Source organism: Gossypium hirsutum, chromosome A09, assembly GCF_007990345.1.
Source record: "Gossypium hirsutum isolate 1008001.06 chromosome A09, Gossypium_hirsutum_v2.1, whole genome shotgun sequence".
In the NCBI taxonomy this organism is placed as follows: domain Eukaryota; kingdom Viridiplantae; phylum Streptophyta; class Magnoliopsida; order Malvales; family Malvaceae; genus Gossypium; species Gossypium hirsutum.
Window position 1 is genome coordinate 11544948 of NC_053432.1, and position 20140 is coordinate 11565087.

At 36.0% G+C, this 20140-nt stretch overlaps 1 protein-coding gene across 1 annotated transcript; it reads left to right on the forward strand.

Annotated features, from left to right (window-relative positions):
- The first annotated feature begins 10274 nt into the window (after positions 1–10274).
- LOC107889915 (uncharacterized) lies at positions 10275–12389 on the forward strand. The gene is made up of 2 exons (XM_016814452.1): positions 10275–10402; positions 11009–12389. Exons 1-2 carry the CDS (start codon positions 10275–10277, stop codon positions 12387–12389), a joined length of 1509 nt encoding a protein of 502 aa, XP_016669941.1.
- Positions 12390–20140: the final 7751 nt, after the last annotated feature.

A 20140-nucleotide genomic window follows, 5' to 3' on the forward strand; every position in this document is an offset into this window, starting at 1 on the left:
TTTCTTGTTATACATTACACAATGCTTAGTGGACTATTCTCATCAGTGCAATACAAAAATCGTCATTGACTTCATTGTATCCTCGAAGTTAATTTGGTTGAAACTTTTTTGCACACCGAAGATAGGTGGGGGCGAATATAACCTTAAAGATAATGGCTTGATACACACCTTGGAGCCTTGTCCTATTTCTTCTTTTTCTATTTGAGTTCTATTCTTGCGTTCGAGATTTTCCTCACTGGAGATTTGTACTAACAATTTAAGGTTATATTTCATGATGACTAGCACAACATATGAAAGTGGAACACTAAAAAAGTTGGCTTTCAACTTTGTCAAACTTGATCGTTTTGATGGTGGCAATTTCCAATGATGGCAGAAAAAAGTGCACTTCTTATTAACAACTTTGAAAATTGCCTTGTTTTGGATACACCAAGATTGGAAGAGATTGAAAACAAATATGTTGTAGCAACCTCATAAAGGCAAAAATGGGACAATGTTGATTACATGTGCATAGGCCACATATTGAATGGTTTATCTGATGGTTTGTTCAACACCTACCAAAATAAGGTCACTGCCAAGGATTTATAGGACAAATTGGAGACAAGATACATGACCGAAGATGCTACAAGTAAGAGATTTCTTGTCAGTTATTTCAATAGTTATCAAATGGTTGATGGTCGTTCTGTTATGGAATAATTCTGTGATATTGAAAAAATTTTGAATCAATTTAAGCAATATGATATAAAAATGGATGAAAGGATTGTTGTATCCTCCATAATAGACAAACTTCCATCCATCTTGGAAAAACTTTAAAAGAAGTCTAAAACATAATAAAGAGGAAATATCTCTTGAGGCTTTGGCAAATCATATTCGTATTGAAGAAGGATATCTAAAGCGAGATCAGAATCTAAATTCTAAAATGTCAAAGTACATGTTACTAAAGAAGTACAGACTACTAAACCATCCAAGAGAAAGTTCAAACAGACTAATAGAGCACCTAAGTTCAAAAAGAAACAAAAGGGCTCATGCTATCATTGTGGTAAGTTGGGACATTTCAAGAATGAATGTCAATTTTTAAAGAAGAAATCATCTTCTAAGGCCGATAATAACGAAAAGTTGGTTGCAATGAAATCTAAAATTAATATGGCACAAGATGATAATGCATGGTGGATTGGTATTAGAGCAACCAAACATGTGTGCAAAGACAAAAGCATGTTCAGAAATTCACACAATGTGAAAATAACAATGTCTTGTACATGGGGAATTCTTCCATCGCAACAATCAATGGCAAGGGGTCTGTTGAACTACAATTCACTTCTGAAAATGTTTTAACCTTGAAAGATATACTTTATGTACCAGAAGGAAGGAAAAATTTAGCGTCTAGAAGTCTGTTGAATAAGTTTGGTTTCAAACTTGTTTTTGAGGAAGATAAGTTTATTTTATCTGAAGGAAGAATTTTTGTAGGGAAAAGATATATGTATGAGAGCATGTTCAAACTCAATATCATTAATAAGAACAAAAATATTATTTCTGCTTATATGGTTGAATCTTCTTGTTTATGGCATTATAGATTAAGTCATTTGAATTATAGAAAATTGAATGACATGCATAAATTAGATTTAATTCCTATTTTTAATAATAATATTGAAAAATGTAATACATGTATGTTGATTAAAATTACAAGAAACACTTTCCCTAGGGTTAAAAGGAAAACAAAGTTGCTTGATTTGATACATAGTGATTTATGTGACATACATAATACTCTTACATTAGGTGGAAAGAAATATTTTGTTTCTTTTATTGACAATTGTTCTAGATATTGCTATGTATATTTATTGCACTCAAAAGATGAAACGCTTGATAAATTTAAAGTTTATAAATCTTAATTTTAACTTCAATGTGAATCATTTATTAAGTGCTTAAAATCAAATACAGGTGGAGAATACTATAATCCAAATTATTTTGAATCCACTGGGATTATCCATCAAGTTTTTAGCTCTTACACACCACAACAAAACAGTGTAGCTGAAAGGAAATATAGAGCCTTGATTGAAATGGTAAATTCAATGTTATCATATTCAAGTTTTGGACAAGGTTTTTAGGGAGAAGTTGTTCTAACAGCTTGTCATATATTGAATAGAGTTTCTAATAAGGAAACTAAAACAACCCTCTATGAACAATGGAAGAAAAGGAAACCAAACCTTAATTATTTGAAGGTTTGGGGCTGTAAGCTATTGTCAATGTTCCAACATCTAAACGTAAAAAGTTAGGTGAAAGAGGAATTGAATGCATATTTATAGGGTATGCGCATAATAGCAAGGCATATAGGTTCATGGTAATTGAGCCAAATGATTCAATTTCAATTAATAATGTTACTGAATCAAGAGATGTTATTTTGATGAAAATAGATTTAATTCTATTTCAAGACAATTACAGCCACACCAATAGGTTCATTCTTCAAATAGGAATGAGATTCCATTGGAACAAATTAATAATAATGATGAATCTTGTCAAGAATTAAGAAGAAGTAAAAGGATTAAAAAGGTAAAAAATTTTGGACCAAATTTCATTATGTTTCTTGTAAAAGGAAAAGGTGAAAGTATATGCGATAAGACACCTTATTATTATAATATTGAATCTGATCTTATTACATTTTAAGAGGGAATGAAATCTCAAGACTCTACTTTTTGGAAAGAGACAATAGATGATGAGATGGATTCAGTAATGGGAAATCAAACTTGGATCTTAGTTGATCTTCCATTGGGTTCCAAACCAATAGGTTGTAAATGGATCTTTAAAAGGGAAATGAAATTTGATGGAACCATTGATAAATTTAAGCAAGGTTGGTAGCCAAAGATTGTACACAAAAACAAGATATTGATTACTTTGATACCTATGCTCTAGTAGCAAGAATTGCTACAATTAAACTCTTAATATCACTTACCTCAATATATAATTTGGTTGCTCACCAAATGGATGTTAAAACTGCATTTTTAATTGGTGAATAGGAAGAGGAAGTGTACATGGAGCAACCGGAAGGATTTGTTGTTTCAGGACAGGAGCATAAAGCATGTAAGCTTATTAAATCTCTATATAGACTTAAACAAGCACCAAAGCAATGACACCAAAAGTTCGACAAGGTTGTTTTACCTAATGGCTATAAAATAAGTGAATCTGATAGGTGCATATATAGAAAATTTGAAAGTGGAAAAGGTGTCATAATTTGTTTATATGTAGATGACATGCTCATTTTTGGCACGGATTTGGAACAAATAGAAAAAAAAAGAAATTCTTGTCCAACAACTTTTCTATGAAGGATATGGATGTAGCAGATGTTATTCTTGGGATTAAAATAACCCGAGATGAAAGAACTATAACTTAATCACAATCACATTACATTGAAAAGGTGCTTAAAAAGTTTGATCTTTTCAACTGTATACCAGCATCTACACTTATGGATCCTCAAATAAAATTAGTTTCTAATGTTGGTAAGAAAATTGATCAATTGAAATATGCAAGTCTAACCGGTTGTCTTATGTACATAATTAACTATAAAAGAACAGATATTGCATATGTTGTTGGTAAATTGAGTAGGTACACAAGTAATCCAAGTAGTTTGCATCGACAACCTTTCAATAAAGTACTTAGGTACTTAAAGAAAACTATTAACTATGGATTGTATTATAATGGATATCCTTCAGCTATAGAAGGGTATTCGAATACTAGTTCGATTACAAGCTTGGAAGGTCATGCATTTATTGGTGGATGGATCTTCATTCTTGGTAGAGGAGTCATTTCTTGGGGTTTTAAGAAACAAACATGTATTACTTATTTCAACATGGCAGCAGCATTTATTGCATTAGCCACTGTATCTAAAGAAGCAGAATGGTTAAGAAATTTTCTTTATGATGTACCTTTATGGCCTAAGCCAATTTTACCTATTTCTATCTACTATGATAGGAAGGCTACTCTAGCAAAGGCATCTAGCCAAGTATATAATGGAAAGTCCAGACACATTGGATTAAGACACATTTATGTCCTACAATTAATCTCTGATGGAGTGATCACTATTAATTATGTAAAGCCAAGGGAAAATTTGGCAGATCCTTTGACAAAAAAGTTTTGCTAGAGATATGTCGTGAAAAAGACCTCAAAAGGGATGAGACTCAAGCCCATTAATTAGAGTCACCCATGATGGAAACTCGACTCAATGATTGGTATAACGTCAAGTGTTGAGTTTAATGAGACAAAGTACATCATTAATATGTGACTGTTAGAACTACAAATAAATGCATCCTAAGATTAAAGTGCTAGGTTCCTGTAATGATAAGAGAATGATGAGTAATGTACTCTTAATGGACTCATAACATAAACATGTTAGATTGTTATAATTACGGGAACACTCTTGATGGGATCTACCTATGTGAGTGGAAGTGTGGTCGCTTCTAGGAGCTTAAGGGCTTGGCTCTAACAGCACTCATGAAAAGAGGACATAGACATATGACCATAAAAGTGTTCCTAGATACTATGCATTGACGGATGTTGAAATCACTATGTGAGATGTGTCCTATTAATCAAATGGAAAACTTGGATCAAAGCTTAGTCTACCATGCAATTTCGATTGACTTTAACATATTTTCACTAAGTGAAGGTTCAATCGTAAGACACCTTCATTTATGCAAATTGATTTCCAAGAATATCAAAATCTAAAATATTTTGAAAATGGAGGGAGGAGATTGTTGAAACATTTTCAAATGTTTATAATGTTTCAATAACTATAAATGAATGAGTGTAATTAATTAAAAGACAAATCTTTTGGTCATTGGGCAAAAGTTATATATTTTAATTTTTCAAAAAGAATTATAACTATTCAAACAATATGTTTTGAATAGTTATAATATTAAATGAACAATTATGTGCATTTTTAAAGACATTATTATTCAAAAAAAACACCTAACGAAAGATGTCTCTATGAAGAGACATGAGAATTTCTATAAATAGGAATGAGATTTCATTTGGAAAACGCACCAACAAATTCTATAAATAGAAGGCTCGATTGGAATGCCTTCACTTCTAGTCATACACTAAAATCCAAGACAAAAAAATAAGCAAATATTAATAACAAAATCATAAACAGAAAAAAAAATTGTATCTATAATTTCTAACTTTCCTATTTATTGTATTAATTGTATAAAATAAAATCTAATTTAATGTAGAAACCTACCCAACAACTGCGCCAACAACTTGACCACCGCCAAACGCTTGCACGTTTGAGTAGAAAATACTACATCAAAAATATATTAAATTAAAGCAACTGTAATAGCCAATTTGGCCAAAAGCCCAAATCAATAAAACAAAAAATAAAACCCAAACATAAACAAGTCCAAATATTTCCTTAACAGTCCATTAAATGGCCCAAGCCCAAACTAAACCCTAGCCCAACTATCCTAAAACATTTCAGCAAACAAACCTTAGCCCCCCAAACTTCAGCCGCCACACGCCTCTGCCACCATTTTCTGTCGTCGCAACCTCCACGCATCTGACACCTACAAAACAAAGCCAACACACAAAAGAAAAGAAGCAAGACCAAAATGAAAAAAAAAGAATGGAAGCAAACGGCCTTGTGTTCGGCTACAAAGAACCCAATCTTCTCATTGTAATTTTTTTTACACACAGAAGCAAAAAATAAAAAAATAAAAAAACTGAAGTTAAAAGGTGTTTGTTGGTTCTTTTCTCATTTTCTTTTATTTCCTATTTATTATATTTTTTTTCTTTTCTTTTTCGCAAATCAATTTTAACATAAACTAAAATAAAAAGAAAGAGGAGGAGAAATAGACCCGAATAACCCCGTGGTCGCGTCATCGAAGCCCTCTCTCCGTCGTCGAAACTGAATCCAAAAGGCGAGAAGAGGCCTTCTTTTCTCGGGCTCTTGGGCTGAGAAGGCATGGCCTTCAAACGCGTTTTAAACAGGGGTTAAAAACCCCTTTTGGCACTGCTCCGACCACCGTCCACGGTGGAGAAATGGCGGTCCGGCGACGGCGATGATGGGTTATAAAACCCTAGCAGAGAAAATTTGAAAGAAATAGGGGGTTCTTTCGTTTAAAAAAAAGAATGAGAGAAATGATAATTTTTAAAAAAATTTGGCTTTAATAGCCATGCAAAACAGCAGTGTTTTGCTTTCCTCCCACACGCCTCAAAACGGCGTCGTTCAGGGGGGAACCCGCGACCCAACCCGATTAATGGGGGGATCCGCGTGTTTTTAAGGCCCAAATGGGCTATTTTTTTGTTTTGATCATTCCTTTTTCTGACACTTTTCAATCCAATCCTATAATTGTTTTATATTTTTGAGATTTACCCGCATAATTTATTTTTGGTTACATTTCGGTCTTGTATTGAAACGCTGCGCATAGGGGTTGAGGAATAATTACCCAATTAACCCCTATTCCTTCGTGTGCGTTTTATTTTAGTCCCCGACAGCTTCTTATTATTTACGAATTACACCCCATAGCTTGACTTCGATTTCAATTCAATCCTTGACTTTTTACTTTAAATTGTTTCATTATATATTATTTTAAATTATTTTACATATTATTTCCTTTAAGTTTTTATGTACATTATATATTTTAAACTTTTACATATTATATATTTTAAGTTTTTTTTTACATATTATGTATTTTATATGTTATTCATGTTAATTTTTTTTTATATAGTATTCATTTTAAATTGTTTTAATACATATTATTTTGAATTATTTTATATATTAATTACTTTGCATTACTTTATTTATTTATTTTAAACACTTTTTATATATTATTTTTTTGAATTGTTTTATTATTATAAATTTATCTATACTATTCATTCTTAAACTTCTTTTTTATATGGATTATTTATTTTCAAATTTTTGTATATTGTTTATCTTAAACTCTTTTATACGTTATTTATTTTATTTATATATATATTATTTATATTAAGCTGTTTTTTATTTTATGTATATTATTTATTTTAAATTTCTTTTTACATATTATTTATTTTAGACTTTCTATATGTTATTTTAAATTGTTATATATATTATTTATTTTAAATTACTTTGTTTTATTTTAAATTTTTTTGTATATTAATTATTTTAGATTGCTTTATGCTATTCACTTTAAATTGCTTTTTATAATATCTATTTTAAACTTATTTTTATGTATTATTTATTTTAAATTGTCTCATTATTTATTTTAAATGGTTTTATGTTATATATTTCATTCTTTTGATTATTAATGTTGGTATTTAAGTGACATATGTTATGTGATTATTGCCATTGTGTGTATTATAATTTTTATATTCGTATTTTCATATCATTGTCATTCACTTGTATAATATTATATTCATGTATTATTGTTCCATTCTCATTACTATATCTTTATTTCATGTCACCACATCGTGTATTAAGCTGCAACGTATTTATCCAATATAGATCATTTTATTTTACTCCAAACAAAATAATGCACATCGTTAAGTGTCATGTTCGTTATTATTCAAAAGGAAAATCTTCAAAATAAGGCAATATTTCACGTTTCAGGAATTCGAGAAATCGTACCCTAACTTACGGGTTTCGATTTTCTCGTTAAACCTAAATAGCCAAATATCCTTTTAGATTTCAAAATACACGAAGTTTCGATAAAAAATTAAAGGCAAACTTATTCCCAAAAATTCGAACGTCGCATCCTAACTTACAAGATGTGGCATTTTGTTATATCAAGACAAGAGGGCCTTTGATGCTCGTTTCAATTTAATTCAAGTGTTTTTAAAATTAACATTAATAAAGGGGATCATATTTTAAAATCTTTTCAAAATTTCAACTTTCGACATTAAGACATTAATTAATCAATTAGGTACCAATTTTGGGTGTGACGAGGGTGCTAATCCTTCCTCGCACGTAACCGACTCCCGAGCCTATTTTCTCGATTTTTGTAAACCAAAATCATTGTTTTAATAAATCAAAACATTTTATTAAAACTATTAAATTTACGAGGTGATCCGATCACACCTCATAAAAAAGATTGGTGGCGACTGCATTTTTGTTTTTTTAAAAATAAAAGTCGACCCCTTTTTCAAAAAAATGGTTTCGACAGCTTGGTAACTCCACTGGGGAGATTTGAGAGTCAAGCCATAATTTGATTAATTTTTGTCTTTTGTTTAAATTGAAAATCTGTTTTAAATTCACAGTTGCTCCATTGCATTTTATCCGTCACTTTCGTGGTTTTTATCTTAATATGCTTGTTTTAGTGGTTTAAATCTTTTAATGTATCTTTGCATATTACATCTCATAAGTTGGTTGATTTTACCCTTTTAAGTGAGAGTGAGAAACTATTCCTTCGTGAGGTCTTCACCTCCGTATAGGATAGTGGATCACTTTCGGGATACATCTGTACCTACGTCTTCGTGAGATTTTCATCTCCGTATAGCCGTAGGGAAATGTATTTCCGTGAACTAAACTTGGTCCGTATGAGCCTATAATGGGTGAGGATCGAGGAATCCGCCTGTTCAGGTACCTTTACGTTTGATTATTTCTTGTTTGCTTTGAGTTCTATTTTTGTACATAATACTGACTTGTTGTGTTTTGCTATTATTGCATGGAATTTCATCATAAAAAGGTGTTGATTCACATTCGGTAACTAAGTAGAGAGCTTAGCATGGAAAAAGGGTTTCTTGATAGAGTGAAGGATAATGCGGCCATCCGAATATGGGTCGAAAGGACACAACAAGAGAAAGGCGATAGTCTGACCGAGGGATATGAATCAGTGTTGTGGGATTTCAGTCGCATTAGTGTAACCCAAAATGATATTCAAGAATTGAAGTAGATATGGAACCATTGGAATGATGAGATCAAGCAGCTATTTTACCATAATTATGGAGACTTGCCCTATTTACTCGATATGAAAGTAGACAAGCACTTATTCCGAGCTCTCGCCTAGTATTGGAATCCCGCCTACAGTTGCTTCACTTTTGGGAGGGTTGATTTGGTACCTACCATGGAAGAGTATATAGCCTTACTTTGTTGCCCGAGGATTAAAGTTGACAATGCCTATTCCAGAACTACTAACATCCTGACCTTTGTAAAGAAATTGATGACTATCACAGGGATGAGAGAGCAGTGGGTTGCAGCCCAAATTAAGCAAAAGGGAGACAGTAAGTGTATTCCCTATAAGAGCTTGAGAGAGCTAATTCTAGCACATCCCGATATGAAGAAGAAGGTTGATGTTTTCACTTTGAGCATCTACGATTTGGTCGTCTTTCCCAAGGCATTAGGACACATAGATGAAGTAGTCTTAGACCTGTTTGATAGACTTGATAAAAAGGTCACACATGTCCCTGCGATCTTGGCAGAAACATTTAGATCATTGAATGCTTGCCGGAGAGCAGGCGAGGGCAGATTTATAAGATGTGCACAAATTTTTCTATCGTGGTTCCATAGCCACTTTTGGAAGGTAGAAAAAGTCTCATATCAAGTTTTTTCCAAGAACTACTCTCCATTGAAGGAATTAGTGGCTACGCCGAGGCGAGATGATATTTTTGAAGAGAAGTGGATAGTGATTCTCCAGAATTTACAAGTTAAAGATATTGAATGGAGGGCTCCATGGGTGATCCCCGATAAGATCTTGTATCGGTGTGGCGACTTTGACTAGGTCCCTCTACTTGGGATATGAGGAGCTGTTGGATATGCTCCACTACTCATGTTAAGGTAGTATCGATCAAGGCAGTTCATACCGGTGACACAAGGATTGGCTCAGTGCGAATTTTCATACAAAGGCGATAATTATAAGAAGAAAGTCCGTAAAATATCAAATGTGTGGAACGAAACCCGTAGGATGAAGGGATTCGCTGCAGGTCCGATGACGACCCTTGAGTATGACTGGTGGTAGGGTAAAAGAATCAACGACAACATCCCAATGCCAAGACAAGAAAATGATCAGTCGATAAAGGAGCACTTACAAGTAGTCCCGTCCGAATTAGAAATCATCAAGCAAGATAAAAAATCAAGGAAGAAAATACTAGAGCCGACCAATGGGAGAAGAAGTTTCAAGATGCTTGGATACGGGAAGGTACTCTAAAAAAGAGTTTGTTAGAGAGCCAGAATGAAAAGGAAAGGTTAAGATCTCAGGTGGTAGAGTTAGAAAAGTCATTACATTAGCATCGTAGTCGTAACTCCGTGATCGAATTAAGGGCTAGCCTAAACAAGATTGAGGAATTGAAAGGAAGGATAGAAGAACTCGAGACCGCGCTGCGAAATGGTAAACTTCGAGTTGAACTTATTGAAGCAAGCAATAAACATTGCAAAGAACAGCTCCACCACTCTCAAGATCAGACCAGAGATAGAGATTATATCATGGGCGAAGCTGTGGCTCAAGTGCGAGAGGTGGCCGACCATCTACAAAAATTTGCAATTTAGGCTGACGTACTAAGTGTAAAATGTGAGTCAGAATTAGATCGAGCCCAAGAGTTAGCTTGGCTTCTTAGGAAGGTTAAGGCTTTGGGTATTAGGGCAATGTCGTATATGTAATCCATCTTATGTAAAGAAGTCTGTTTTCCAGCAAAGTTGTTCTAATGAAATTGAATCAGAATCAACGTTTCTTTTTGCATTCATTTCATTCATTTGCATTACATTCCATCATATGCATTAAGTTTCATAAAAAGACCCTAATTAAACAAAATTATTTCAATTAATCTGGAAACCAACAAGAGTCAACCAACCAAATATCGCTACAATACCTGTCGTAAAACCAAAGCAATGGATCAGAGATTGGAAAGATTGGAACAAATACAAAAGGATATGCAAGAGCAATTACAAGTACAGACGCAAGAGAAATTAGCTAAAATACAACAAGACATGAGGGAACAAATACAAGAGTCCCAGATAGTATGATAAGCCAATTGGCACAGTTACTGGCTAGAGAACATGAAAAAGGGAAGAGCACTGCGGTTAACTCAGGGAACGATAATGAAGACCCTGTCTATCCTCCAGGTTTTTCCCCGACAAACACCAACCACAACCAGATGTGTACCCACGAGGGGAACCCGTCACTATCAGGCCGCAACCATATCAGGCTAGTGCCTTGGCACCAGTGAACTTCCCTGCAGGCTCAAGCTCCAATCCGGGGGACAATCCAACTAATCCAGTTTTCCCTGACCTTGATGATGTGGTAGTAATGGAAAAGGCAATAGTAGATTTACCAAAAAAACTTGAGGACCGGTGTAAATGGCTTGAAGAGAAATTTAAAGCAATAGAGACCGCTGACTACCATTGCGGTGTTGACGCCAAAGATTTGAGCTTGGTCCCAGATTTGATCCTCCCACCAAAATTTAAAAATCCAGAGTTCAAAAAGTACAATGGGACTAGCTGCTCAGAAGCTCACATTACGATGTTCTGTCGAAGGATGACAGGATACGTTAATAACTATCAGTTATTAATTCACTACTTTCAGGATAGTATGGTCGGGTTTGCGACCAAATGGTACAACCAGCTAAGCCGTGCCCAAATTAATTCATGGAAAGACTTGGCACAAGCTTTCATGAAGCAATATGGCCACGTGACAGAGATAGCACCCGATCGAATCACTTTACAAAACATGGAAAAAAAACTAAATAAGAGCTTCAGACAGTATGCCCAAAGGTGGAGAGAGATAGCGATACAAGTCCAGCCAACTTTTCTAGAGAAAGAAATGACCATGCTTTTTATTAATACTCTAAAGGCTGCATTCATCAACCATATACTGGGAAGCGCTACTAAGAGCTTTTCGGACATAGTGATGTCTGGAGAGATAATAGAAAACACCATAAGGTGTGGAAAGATAGACGCAGGTGAAAACTCTAAAAGATCGGCCCCAAGGAAGAAGGAAAGTGAGGTGAACAATGTAAGCACATACAATAAGGGTTATTCAAAACCCATTACTGTAAGCCAGCCAAGGATGGTGATTACTAGCCATCAAAGCCCTCCAAGGCAAGAATCCAACCCAAAGCCAAATACAGAGAAGCTCCAGTTTACGCCTATCCTGATGTCATATAGGGAGCTATATCAGAGTCTATTTGATGCTCATGTGGTGTCCCCTTTCTACTTGAAGCCTATGCAACCCCCGTTCCCAAAGTGGTATGACACAAATGTCCAATGTGAGTACCATGCAGGGATAACGGGGCACTTGATCGAGAACTGCACTGCGTTTAAGAAGTTGAACGAAAGTTTCATTAAGATAGGGATCGTAATGTTCGACAACCCATCAGGACCTAACGTAGCAGGGAATCCGTTACCCAATCATTTTGATAAAAGGGTAAACATGATAATCGATAGCGAGGGCAAAAGAATCAAAGCTGACGTGGCGGAAGTAAAAACCCCACTGAGATGGGTCTAGAAACAAATGGTAGATGGAGGCTTAATCACACAAGATTCGGTGGAAAGGCCAAAAGAAGCAAAAAGATACTATGAGTTCCATGCCAAGGAAGGTCATGACATCCAAGAATGCATTCAGTTCAGGACCACAGTGCAAATTCTAATGGACAATAAAGAGATGGAATTTTATGAAGAGATCAAAGGATTAGAAAAAGGAGAGGTTTAAGCCTCAGATGAGGGATCAATAGAAAGGGTCCAAATTGTTAATCACCCTGTGGTGATCATTTCACAACCCAGAAGCAGTGAAGCCGGAATAAAAATGGCATCGAGAGTCATAATCCTAAAACCTGTATCCTTTCTCTACAAGGATAGCAAAAGGGTTCCTTGGAACTATGATTGTAACGTGACAATCCCGAGAGAGGAGAACCCAGCTAACGCCTCAGGGGAGAGCCAAGATATAGGTTTCTATACACACAGTGGAAGGTGTTATGATCTTACAAGTACAATAACCAAAACTGTTAAAGGAAAGACCCCAATAGTCTAGCAAAATAAGGAGAAGACGATCAGGCTCGAATCGCCAGTTAACGAGCCAGTAACTGAGAATGAAGCTAAGGAATTCCTAAAATTCTTAAAGCATAGCGAGTACAGTGTTTTAGAATAGCTACATAAGCAATCGGCTCACATCTCAGTGCTAGCTTTACTCTTAAGTTCAGAGACACATTGTAGCGCGTTAATGAAAGTGTTAAACAAAACCTATGTCACTGATGATATCTCTATGAACAAGCTAGGTCATCTTGTTAACAACATAAGTGTCAACAATTTCATTTTCTTTAATGACGATGAGATACCACCAGGGGGCATGGGATCTACGAAGGCTCTGCACATCACCACCCATTGTAAATGATATACATTACCAGGTGTATTAATTGATAATGGATCGGCATTGAATGTCTTTCCCTTATCCACGCTGAATAGGTTGCCTATGGATAGTTCTCACATGAAGACATGTTAAAATATAGTAAGGGCATTTGATGGCACCGAAAGGAGAGTAATGGGAAGAATCGAGATACCCCTTCTGATTGGCCCAAACACGTACGAAGTGGACTTCTTGGTGTTGGACATTTAGCCCTTTTACAATTGCTTGTTAGGGAGGCCTTGGATTCACTCAGCGGGAGCAGCACCATCGTCATTACATCAAAAGCTAAAATTGGTAATTGAAGGTAAATTGGTAACGATAAATGCGGAGAATACATTATTGCATCGTTACCAGTGGCACACCATACATAGGGGCGGATGACTAGGTGATAGGATGTTCTTTTCCATCGCTGGAATTTGTCAACGCAACATTCATTGTCAAAGGGAATAAGATCTTAATGCCCAAAATATCCAAAACTACAAAGATGGGCCTGCGATTTACGATCGAAAAAGGAGCCTTGCTTGGAAAAAGACTCAGAAGATACCTCCAAGGAAGGGTCGAGGCACCAATGTTGAAGGATAAATGAGACCATTTTGGCTTAGGATTCAAGCTAGACGCGAGACAAAGAAAGAAAGAGTTGGAAAAGAAGCAAGAAAGGAGGAGAGATCTCCAAATATGAATGATATGAGTAACACTGCTACTGACACAAAATCTCCTTTTGAGCAAGATATGTGTATGGAGGATTCTTAGGATTTTGAAGATGACCAAAACTGTAACCTATCTCCGGATTTTTTAAGGATGGTAAAACAAGATGAGAAACAAACCCTACCTCACAAAGAGTCAGTGGAAATTGTAAGCTTAGGAGAGGGAAAAGATGTGAAGATTGGAGCTTGTATAGTTGCAGAGAAAAGCGAGACCTCATTGAGTTACTCCGAGAATTTAAGGATATCTTCGTATGGTCATATCAGGACTTGCCTAGGTTAAATACGGATATCGTGGTACGCTGACTCCCCATAAAAGAAGAGTGTAGGCCAGTTCAACAAAAACTCCAGAGAATGAGACTTGATGTTTTGTTGAAGATAAAAGAAAAGGACAAGAAATAATTCGATGTCGGTTTCTTACAAATGGTTAAATACTCAGAATGGGTAGCCAATATAGTCCCCATTTCTAAGAAAGATGGGAATGGGAAAATGTGCATGGACTACAGAGATTTGAACAAGGCCAGGCCAAAAGACAATTTCCTGTTGCCTCATATTGATACCTTAGTAGATAATACGACAGGTTACTCGCTTTCCCCTTCATGGACGACTTCTCGGGATACAACTAGATAAGGATGCATCCTGAAGATATGGAAAAGACCACATTCGTAACCATGTGGGGAACGTTTTGTTATAAGGTGATGCCATTTACACTGAAAAATGCAAGAGCGACGTATCAGAGAGCCATGGTAATTCTGTACATGATATGATGCACAAGGAGATCAAATTTTACGTCGATGACATGATTGCAAAATCCAGAGCATAAAAAGAGCATGTGTAAGTCCTGAGGAAACTATTCTTAAGGTTAAGAAAGTTCCAACTAAAGCTCAATCCAGTAAAATTTACCTTCGGGGCTAGGTTAGGAAATTTGTTGGGATTTGTAGTCAGTGAAAAAGGGATTGAGATTGACCCAAATAAAGTCAAGGCCATACAAGAATTACCTCCGCTGCGCACTAAAAAAGAAGTTTAAGGTTTCCTAGAAAGACTAAATTACATCGCCCGATTCATTTCACAACTAACGGAAAAATGTGACTCCATATTTCATCTTCTTAGGAAACACAACTCAAGTGTATGGGATGAGGAGTGCCAGAAAACTTTTAATAAGGTCAAGTATTACTTGTCCAATAGCCCAGTATTGATGCCACCTTGCCCAGATAAGCTGTTGATACTGTACTTGGCAGTATTTGAAAATTCCATGGGATGCGTGCTAGGCCAACATGATGAGTTGGGAAGAAAAGAAAAAGCAATATACTATCTTAGTAAGAAGTTCACAGAATGTGAGACAAGGTATTCGCTAATTGAGAAGTTGTCTTGCACCTTGATTTGGACAACCCAGAGATTGAGATAGTACATGTTATACCACACAACTTGGCTCATCTCAAAACAAGACCCACTGAAGTACATGATGGAGTCAACTGCTCTGAATGGAAGAATGGCTCGTTGGTAAATTTTTCTTTCTGAATTTGACATAGTCTTCGTGAACCAGAAGGCTATAAAAAGGAGTGCAATAGTGGATTTTCTGGCCAGTAGAGCTCTAAAAGATTATGATCTTTTGAGCTTTGATTTCCTGAATGAAGACCTAATGTATGTTGCAACCGCTGGAGAAGACTCTCAAGAAGGCCATCCTTGGAGACTGAATTTTGACGGAGCTTCAAATGCTATGGGTAGCAGAATCGAGGCAGTTTTAGTATCCTTAAACGAAGATCATTATCCCTTTACTAGTAAATTAGATTTTAATTGCACAAACAACATGACAGAATACGAGGCATGCATCATGGGCATCCGTACAGCCATAGAATGCAATATCAAAGTATTAGAGGTATACAGGGATTTTGCATTAGTGATCTATTAGCTCAAAGGTGAATGGGAGACAAGAGATCCTAAATTGATCAATTACTGAAAGCTAGTTCTTGAGTTAATTAAGGAGTTTGACAATATCACCTTCTATTATCTCCCCCGAGATGAAAACCAGATGGCTGATGCCTTGGCTACTTTAGCTTTTATGATTAAAGTGAATAAGCAACAGGATGTGAAGCCTATCCAAATGAGTATTTATAAGGCTCCGGCTCATTACTACAACATCGACGACGAAAAAGAAAAAGATGATCACCCTTGGTATCTTGATATATTGCAATATGTGAGGAATCGTGAATACCCAGACCAAGCAACTAAGAATGATAAAAGGACATTGAGAAAGCTGGCCAGTAACTATGTCCTAAAAAGAAGTAATCCTATATAAAAGAAGGAAGGATCAAGTGCTGTTAAGATGTGTAGACACTGTTGAGGCTAAGCAAATCTTAGAAGAGGTCCATGAGGGTGTCTGCGGAACACAGGTTAATGGTTTCACAATGGCCAGACAAACCATGAGATTCAAATATTATTGGTCCACTATAGAAGGGGATTACTTCAGCTCTGAGAAGAAGTGCCATAAATGTCAAATTTATGGAGATAAAATTCATATACCTCCTTCACCTCTTCATGTCATGACTTCTCCATGACCATTCTCTATGTGGGGCATGAATGTCATTGGGCCGATCTCGCCAAAAGCATTTAATGGGCATCGATTCATCTTCGTAGTCATTGATTACTTTACCAAGTGGGTAGAGGCCACTTCTTATGCCAACGTCACAAAGTCGGCAGTCAGTAAATTCTTGAAGAAAGAGATCATATGTCAATATGGGATGCCAGAGAGGATCATATCAGACAATGCACTGAACTTGAACAATAGTACGATAGCGGAGGTCTATAGTCAATTCAAAATTAAACACCACAACTCATCGCCATATCGCCTAAAGATGAATGGTGCGGTGGAAGCAGCCAATAAGAACATTAAGAAAATTGTGGGGAAAATGACTGAGACCTATAAGGATTGGCATGAGAAATTACCGTTCGTCTTTTATGCTTATCGAATGTCTATTAAGACCTCCATTAGGGCAACACCTTTCTCTTTGGTTTATGAAATGGAGGCGGTTCTGTCTATTGAGGTTGAGATTCCCTCTCTACGAGTTCTATCAGAACTAAAGTTAGATGAAGCAAAATGGATCCAGTCTCGATATGATTAGCTGAACTTAATTGAAGAAAAGAGGCTGAAAGCTATCTGTCACGGTCAAATGTACCAAAAGCAAATAATTCGGGCTTATAACAAGAAGGTTTGCCCTAGGGAATTACATGAAGGGGACCTAGTTTTGAAAAAGATCCTCCTCGTACAAAAGGACTTCAGAAGAAAATGGATGTAAAGTTGGGAAGGACCTTATATGGTGAATAAGGCCTTCTCTGGAGGAGCTCTGATTTTGACCGAGATGGATGGCAAAAACCTGCCTAATCCTGTGAATTCAGACTCGATCAAGAGGTATTTTACCCAAAAAATGGGGGGAGAGGCCAAGGCAAAAACCCGCAAAGGGCACCTTGAGACTAATTGGGTTTTGAGTTGAAAACCCAAGAATGGGAAATTCAAATTTTGATTAAAGATGGGGCATGAGTTAGTCTTGTCTTCTTCGAATTAACAAGAAGAAAGGATGTTACATCTCGGGGCATCAATAAAGTACTCTAGGTCTTCTAAAACACATATCAAGTTCAAAGGGTCCTCGAGAAGTTTTATACAGTGATATCTGGGACACCTGTTTTTATTTTATTCATTTTGTATTTTAGCAAAATTTGCTATCTTGATTAATTTATTCATTTTAATCTTCACCTTCAATAAAGTTCCTTTTGTCCATTGCGATAATAATTTTTCAAGCATTTTGCATTAAAATAACGATTAATGGACTAATAATACTCAAAGAAAAAGGAGTTCTGCATATTACTCTGAAATGCTTCTAAATAATACAAGGACCTGAAATGGGACTAATTAGTTAGAACTAACCCAAATTCAAGGGTTGGAAACATTGGGGAAAGAATAGCCCAATTTGTGATTACTCTTTGGGTTTTCTGCCAAAGATACCAGCTAAAGAAAAAGGACAGAGTAATACGTCAATGATAAAACCTCGATGAACAACGAGCAATGCCAACATAAGCATTAAAAGAAGATCATGCTAAAAATGACATTCTGCATTCATGCAAACATCATTCACTCATATCTAGTTAAGAGCATTTGATTCATTCTGATCATAACATCCTAGGCACTTGACATAAAAATAGGCCCATGAAATCAATTCTACAGGTCATGTTCCCCGGAGAACGGTGCAATAGATCAGTGAAACCACAAATTCTATACCCCCGAAGTTACAATGAGATGAATTTAAGTCATCATGGAGAATCTTATCTTTTTAAAGTTGCAGCGGAGCAGATTGAAGCCACTAATCTTATCTTTCTGAAGTTGCAGTGGAGTAGATTAAAACCACAAACCTTATCTTCCTGAAGTTGCAGTAAAGCAGGTTGAAGTAATGAATCTCATCTCCCTAAAGTTGCAGTGGAATAGATTGAAGATAACAAATCTCATTTCCCTGAAGTTGTAGTGAAACAGATTAAAGCTGCAAGTCATAAATCTTATACCTCTAGAGTTATAGTAGGTCAGATCAAATCTACCATGACGATTCTTATCTCCCTGAAGTTACAATGGAGCAGACTGAAGCCACTAATCTTATCTCCATGAAGTTGCAGTGGAGCAGGTTGAAGCCACAAACCTTACCTCCTTGAAGTTGTAGTGGAGCAAGTTGAAGTTCAAGTCTTATCTCTCTAAAGTTACAGTGTAACAGGCTAAAGATAGCGAATCTTATCTCTCTGAAGTTGCAGTAGAGTAGATTAAAGCTATGAATCCTATACCTTTGAAGTTGCAGCAGGTCGGATCAAATTTACCATGGAGAATTTTATCTCCCTGAAGTTGCAGTGGAGTAGATAGAAGCCATTAGTCTTATTTCCCTGAAGTTGTAGTGAAGTGGATTAAAGCAACAATTCCTATATCCCTAAAGATGTAGTGGAATGGAATGAGGTTATTTGAAGAAAAGAAACACAAAAAAAGTCAAGATTTGGCAAGACTAGGCAAAATTGGGCCTTTTGAAGTCTTTCCTCCATTTCGTTACACGACAGTAAGCAAAGAGGGGCAGCTGTAATAGTCAATTTTGGCCTAAAGCCCAAATTAATAAAACAAAAAATAAAACCCAAACATAAAAAGGTCCAAATATTTCCTTAACAGTCTATTAAATGGCCTAAGCCCAAATGAAACCCTAGCCCAAATACCCTAAAACATTTCAGCAAACAAACCCTAGCCCCCTAAACTTCGCCACCATTGTCTACCTCCGCCGCCTCCACGCGTCTAACACCTACAAAACAAAGCCAACAAGCAAAAGAAAAGAAACAAGAGGAAAATGACAAAAAAAATGGAAGCAAACACCCTTGTATTCGACTGTAAAGAACCCAATCTTCTTATTGTAATTTTTTTACGTACAAAAGCAAATAAAAAAACTAAGTTAAAAGGTGTTTGTTGGTTCTTTTCGCATTTTATTTTATTTCCTGTTTATTATATTTTGTTTTTTCTTTCTTTTTCGCAAATAAATTTTAACATAAACTAAAATCAAAAGAAAGAGGAGGAGAAAAAGACCCGAATCCCCCGTGGTCGTGTCATTGGAACCCCCTTTTCATCGTCAAAATCGAATCCAAAGGGGAAGAAGAGGCCTTCTTTTCTCGGACTCTTAGGCTGAAAAGGCATGGCCTTCAAACGCGTTTTAAATAGGGGTTAAAAACCCCTTTTGGCACAGCTCCGACCACCATCCACAGCGAAGAAGCGGCGATCCGGCGATGGAGATGATGGGTTATAAAACCCTAGCAGAGAAAATTTGAGAGAAATAGGGGGTTCTTTCATTTTAAAAAAAAGAATAAGAGAAATGATAAATTTTAAAAAAATTTGGCTTTAATAGCCGTGCAAAATGATAGCGTTTTGCTTTTCTCCCACACGCCTTAAAACGTCGTCGTTCAAGGGGGAACCCGCGACCCGACCCGATTAATTGGGGGGTCGGTGCATTTTTAAGGCCCAAATAGGCTATTTTCTATTTTGATCCTCCCGTTTTTCTTACACTTTTCAATCCAGTCCTATAATTGTTTTATATTTTTGAGATTTACCCGCATAATTTATTTTTGGTTATATTTCGGTCCTATATTGAAACG